The 6,669-nt window shown below is 37.9% G+C and overlaps 1 protein-coding gene across 2 annotated transcripts; it reads right to left on the reverse strand.

Annotated features, from left to right (window-relative positions):
- Positions 1-2,077: 2,077 nt before the first annotated feature.
- lim2.2 (lens intrinsic membrane protein 2.2) lies at positions 2,078-5,900 on the reverse strand. 2 transcript variants are annotated; one of them, XM_044362010.1, is made up of 5 exons: positions 5,657-5,900; positions 4,336-4,558; positions 3,971-4,111; positions 2,900-3,034; positions 2,078-2,235 (listed from the first exon to the last, which is right to left on the reverse strand). In XM_044362010.1, exons 2-5 carry the CDS (start codon positions 4,511-4,513, stop codon positions 2,165-2,167), a joined length of 525 nt encoding a protein of 174 aa, XP_044217945.1. In that variant the 5' UTR covers positions 4,514-4,558; positions 5,657-5,900; the 3' UTR covers positions 2,078-2,164. The 2 variants fall into 2 exon arrangements, with proteins under 2 accessions (XP_044217945.1, XP_044217946.1); XM_044362011.1 differs by lacking the exon at positions 5,657-5,900 and adding an exon at positions 5,039-5,157.
- Between the last annotated feature and the right edge of the window lie 769 nt (positions 5,901-6,669).

Consider the following 6,669-nt stretch of genomic DNA (forward strand, 5'->3'; position numbering starts at 1 on the left):
TCTCTCTCTCTCTCTCTCTCTCTCTCTCTCTCTCTCTCTCTGTGTGTATATGTATATATATGTGTGTGTATATATACTGTATATATTTTGGGGTCCAAAAGTCTGAGAGCACTAGTCAGGATACTTAATATTTGTTTTGAATGTAATACTATTTCTTTTTTCATTACAAATGATAATATCAGTTTAACAATTTGAGTGAAAAGTTGAATCTTTGAAAAATGTACATGAATTTCAGAATAGCTCAGTATTTGCTATGTCCTGCTTTTGCTTTAATGACAACATGAACTCGAGCTGGCATCGACTCCACAAGTTTATGCAAAACCTGATGAACCGTGTTGTCACTGCATGATTTGACAATGTGCCAAAGAGATTCTTGTGATATCACAGAATGCTTGGCTTTCTCAGTCTTCAAGTGCCCCCATAAATGTTCAGTGGGGTTGAGCCCAGGTGACTGTGGAAGAAAGTCCATGACAATCAGGACTCCTTGATCTTCTTTTGTCTTCAGGTAGTTCTTGCAAAGCTTGAGGTGAGTTTGGGGTCATTATCCTGCTGCTGTCTGAATCCTTCTCCACAAAGACACAAAGCAGAGGGTAAAGCATGTCTCTGAAGAATGGAGTGGTACTCTTCCTTGGTCTGGGTGTAGTCAATTCAGTGCAGGTGTCCAACTCCAGAGTAGGCAAAATGGATACAACTGACTCAGTTTCTGCAAAGCATTTTAGAGTTCCATGCACTGCCCCCTGGAAACCTCTAGTCCAGCCATGATTTGAGAAAAAGCCCCTCTTTACTTAGAATAACAATTTGACTTATGACACTTTCATGTACTTTCCCACTATCACAACGCTACTTAGTTAGCAATGATCTGCTGATAAATTGAGGCACAGCCATATTTATAACAGCTGAACATCGGCTGCAAGTTGAGTTACTTGAGCGAGTCTCTGATGAGAAGATCAAATCTAAATCAATGGAAAGGATACAACTCAAGGAAATCTGACCTCTTGTGCAAAGGAGTTGATTGGTCGATGCCACAAATTTAATTAAATTTGATTACAGACCTAAAAATAGTGCAGAATCTGAAATATTTCTTATTCATTTTATATGTCATAAACTTCTTGTGTTTTAAAATGTTTCTGACTCCTCAAATTTTCCAATTATTTCCAGGTTTACTTGAAAATATTATATAAAAATATTATTTTCAATGTGTTCTCAGACTTTTAGACCCCACTGTATATATGCAAAATATTATTATTCCCTTCTGTAAATAGATTTTACATTTATTATTTAATTTTAACATTTCATTATCATTATTACCTTATTTTTGTTCTATTTTTATTCTTCTTTGTTGCGTTTTTTGGAGCAAAGCCCAAGACACAGTCTCTGTATGGTTGCATACTTGGCTAATAAACAGATTCTGATATGTTTAATATCAGTAAATATTACTATTTGCTGTTGCAATTTAGTTCCCCAAAGGGATCAATAATTGAATCTTGTCTCCTCAATTTGTAGGCGGTGATCTTTTGATTTGTTTTGGCCAAACTGCGCCTCATTAATGTGAACATGCTCATAGCTGATAACGAGCGGGCTAATGGGGCCGTTCAATAACCAGCATTTAGAAACAGGATTGGTGAGCACAGATAAGAGAGCGTGAGTAAAGTGAACTTTGTGACACACATGCTTTCATCCAGCAGTGGTGTATTGTGCCTTCTGTATATTGCACAAGAGCATCATCTAGTGGATAATCTTACATACTGACATTGCAGCATAACACCAGTGTTAGACACTTAGACACACACAACCCCAGGAGTTTTACAGGTTCTTAGATGTCCTCAAATCAACGGTAGCTCATTCACACAAATTAAAAGTAGTATTATGATGAAATTATTTCATAAAATGATCAATGGCCAAACAAATGATTTGTTGTAGGGGTTCTATCCTGGGTATGACAAGATACGAGAGCATTTGCTGTGGTGTAATGTAATGTGTCAAAACTGATGTGCTAGAAAGAGGGAAAAAAAAAGTGAAAATTTTCCTAACTGTTGGGGTCAAGATATTTTTTGTTGTCAGAGAAACCACACAAGAGTCCATGATTTCTATTTATTCTAGATACTCAAAAGCAGCAGTACATCCATTACAACAGTCTTCGTGCTAATCAGTGTGTTCATGTTGTTCAGCTCTCTTGGGCACTTGTAGGAGCAGGTTCTGCAGTGGTCCGCTGGTAAGCACAGAGCTGGAACACACCTACAAGAAGAAGTGAACAGAAGAAGTCTTTATTTTGCCTGAAAGTTAAGTATTGCAGTGATTTCCAAATACAATTAAAAAAACGTTCCATTCTTAGATAACATAATTATCATTTTATGCCAAGAAAGGAAATGCAAACCACACTATCGAAGTTAGAAAAACGGATGATCTGAAATTCACTTAAAAAAACTATTGGTTTTTGTTCATTTGCGTTTTACCAACAGATCTGTTTTGAACACTTAAAAGAAACATTGTATTTTACAATTGTAAAAATACAAATATTTACTGTATTTTACAGATAAAATGTTCTATTGTATATATTACATTAGAATATTTTACAAAATACAGTCTAATATTAGCAAAATCTTGATTCAAATCAGGAAGTAGATCAAAAAATATGAAAACAAGATTATGAATATAACTAAAACTTCAATGCCAACTTTCAGTATTTGACAGTTTTTGTCCCTTGAAACACATTTTGGTGGGGACCAAAAAAGTATTGAGGTTTGTAGCTCAGCTGTAACATCATTTGCCTCAGATTATTGATAGACTCCAAAGTCTTTTGGATGATGTTATCCAGTGTGCTGACAGTGACTACAGGTCCCACAGTTCACTCACAAAAAACATACCTGTGCTCCTAAAATAAATAAAATAGAATAAATACCTGCTGCAAAAGCCAAAATTATGGCCACCCAACCTATGATGTAGGACCAGGAGAAGCGCCAGTCCAAGAAGCGTTTGCCAAAGAAAGTGACAGTCACTCCGGTGTAAATTGCAAGAGCCAACAGAGCAAGAAAACCTGAGAATGGAGGATCAGATTAAATTTATTTCATATAATTAGCTCACTTCTCAACCCATACAACTTGCCTGTACATATTTTATGTTCACCGCATTGTATTTATGGTAGTTTCCATTTAAAGGTCCTATTTTCATCCCAAATATGTCCCAGACAGGCTGAACAGTGTAATACAGGAAAATGTAAATTACAGTAATATGTTTATGTAAAAACTGCTGATTTTATTTCTTAACACTCTGCTGTCAAGAAGTCTATAATCAGTTTATAATCAGATAAATCTGGAACAAATCTATGGGATAAATTTACAGGACACTCTCTCTTAACTCTTACATACTGTTCAGGTCAAGTTTGACCTAGTTTTATGTATGAGAGCAGTAAAAACACCCAAAACACAATTAATTTAGCCTGACATTTTATGACTTCTCCTAAAGTGACTGAGAACATACAAAAATTGAAATATTTCAACTTTTTAAAAAATTTTGTGCAGTTGATACACATTTTTATGTAACATTGGACCATGATATAGTATGATGTGCTCTCTAAAAGCTTAATTAAGGATTTATCATTCATGTATTAATGACTGCTAAGGTATATATGAATGGAAAAAAGATTTGCGGTTCAGAAATTTGGTATAGAGACTAATTATGAGGGGATAGTGTGAAGGGTCAGAACATGAACAGTCTGTAAAGGTTAAAGGTTAGCTTCACATTTTTTCCAGTCTGTCTTAAAATAATACTCACATGCCTACATGTACATTGAAACAGTTTTTGCTTGCTGTAATCATTCCTCTGGTTCATACTGGCCATTAAAAGATCCCCTCCTAACCATCTACCAGTGGAAGAGATGGGGAACAAAATCCACAGTCCTCATTCTGCGCAAAAATATTGTGAGCCTGTCCTTTAAACACCAGGTTTGCCTTCCTGACATTCTGTGTGTTACCTGAGAGGACCAGAGCGATGCCTCCTGTACGGACCCTCCTGTTCTTGGTGCCATTAGTGAAAGCGCTCAGGCCGAGCACCACGCCAGCAAAGCAGCTCAGCACCGCCAGCAACATAAAGGCCCGAGTCGCATCCCAGAAGGCTGCAGACAAGAAGATTATTCAGAGGCAATACACATCAGATACCAAGCCAACTTAGAATATCCACACATACTGGTGAATTCACTAGAAGTGCTGAAAGAAATAACTAATTGGCTAGTAGTAGAGGTATCGGCACAAAATATCAGATAGTGGTAGCTTAAGTCACAAACATGTTGGCATTTATGAGAACTTTAGTTTATCCAATTGCCACCTCTGACGTACTCACCTACAGTTATGGTATGGGCATGGCATTTGTGGTTGATGCAGAACCTCCAAAGCCCCTGATTGGCTGAGCTACCCGAGTATCGATACTGCATCCAGAAGTCCGTTGCTGTAGAAACGATGAGGAGCACGAGGGCAGCCAAACCGCACAGCGTGCCTCCTCCTGCTAGAGTATACAGCATCGTGGAGAAGCTGAGGGAAGTACTGTCCTCCTAAACATGCAGCAACTGTTCAGGAAAGATGGGAAAAGGTAGATAATTTACACCACATGCTCATGATGACCTATAGCCTATGTGGATGTCCTAAATGGATCAGCAGCACATCTATGCTCATCTATTCTCTCTGAAAATCAGCTCAATTACTGTAGGTCAGAGTGGTCATGATAATCCTAAAGTTACTGAGCCTCCTGGACGTACTGCAGGCCTAAATTAACCAGACATCTGTAATTAAAGGCCTGATATCTCCATTAAAAAACGCAAACCTGCTGCCTTTCTTTTAATATCTGAGCCAGTTTATGTGAAGATGCTCACTGAAGTTTTAGACTGCATAGAATAGATTTACCACATCTTTTAAACTGGTAAATACTCCAAAATGAGATGTCCACCACTAGAAGAAACTAATGTAACAGTTTAAAAACAAGTCATTTTTTGTTTTAGAAGTATTAACACAAGATCCTCATGAAGCAATATAATAATAAAGGTATTTACTCTCAAATTCAATCAGATATGTCCTCACGTCAGATAAGAAACAGAGTCATTCTTCAAAACGCTGTCAAATTGGTCGAAGCCAGCAAAGTACTTGACCCAGAACAGCTGTATGACAATAAGATTGCCTATTGGGCAGTTCAGAGCCATTGTTCACCACTAATTCCCCTCCCTGCACCACATACTAATCTTCCAATACTGAACAACTGAACTGTCAGCACTGTTGCTCTCTGTCAACCAGGCAGAAACCAATGATTTCATACACAGATTTCAACTGGCTGCAGTGTTGCAGCAGATCTCCAAAAAAAAAAAAATTTTTTTTGCAAAATCGCATCAAAATGACATCTGTAAATTTCAATTCCAAAGACTGTTCAGTTTTGTCAAGAAAGATAAACAAATGCTGGGGTTTCCCGCCCAGTTTTTAAGCTGTAAAGCTGTTTTTTTCTAGACACAGAAGCACAGATCTCCAAACGTCCTCTCTTCATTCTCTTAGTAGTTCAGCTTCTTCTCCAAAAGCAGGTTTTTAAGCTGTTGCCTTTTGAACCCTCGCAGAAAATGGTATCATCCTGAGAAAGTACAGAAACTACAGGTTCTATGAAAGTCCAAGTTTTTTTCTGATACCTCTGGCTTGGTTGGTGTCTCTCCAGGGTTGCTGGCTGTAACAGTGAGCGTATCCTTTTTAAGCCCTGTACCCCTGGCTCTCATTGTCCACCTCACAAAAGAGGGAATGATCGAGCGCAGCATGTGAGTGATGGTAAATCCTCCCCCCACTCTCTTCTCTGCAGTTACCTTCATCCCTCTATCAACCGTATTTCTCTCTAAGCTCTTGCGCTTGCTCTTTATGTTCTCCATGAGCTTCTCTTATTCCTTCAAATTTTTTCATGTTATCTCAAAAGTAGCTGAGTGACAGTCCTCCAATACACAGGCAATATAGGAAAAGCGGGCGGAAAGTGAGTCTGTGTATGGCCTGCACTACACATGTATGTGTGTGCAGCTGTGTGTAACTTGCACCTACCAGTGTGCACACGTGTGGTCCTCACATGCAGCAGAATCATTAGAAAAATTTAAACACATGCCATTTTAATGTGTGGGTGTTTCAGGCAAAACACACACACACACACACAACAGCTTAACACATTTGATGGCACTTTGCATCTTTATTCCCTCAGTCAACTTATTTATGCAACTTCAACAACAACATGTGGTATCAGACAGTCACTATTTTATTATTTTATTCTATTGACCCTTTGGCAATCAATCAATCAATCAATCAATCATTACACATTGTTGAAACCCACAGAGGTTCAAGTCATTGTCCTTGAATATTCAGTAACACTGAATATGTCATTGTGAACCACACACCATGATGAAGACATCTGGAACATATGTTGTACAACAGGGTGTGAAAAATGTTTAATGTAACTTTATAGCTATACAAGGGTACAATTAAGAGGAATTAGGGTTCAAATTGTTAAAGCACATATAGTACCAAGATGAATTTCCATCCACTTCTATTAGGCCTGGTGGAGTTTGTAGTACCAATGAAATAGATAACCTATCACATACATTCTCTCTGCCACACCCTCTTGTCTCACATGTCCATCAGTCAGTAAAAATCACATCCTTCTTACTCA

This window comes from Thunnus albacares, chromosome 9 (genome assembly GCF_914725855.1).
Source record: "Thunnus albacares chromosome 9, fThuAlb1.1, whole genome shotgun sequence".
Taxonomy (NCBI): Eukaryota; Metazoa; Chordata; class Actinopteri; order Scombriformes; family Scombridae; genus Thunnus; species Thunnus albacares.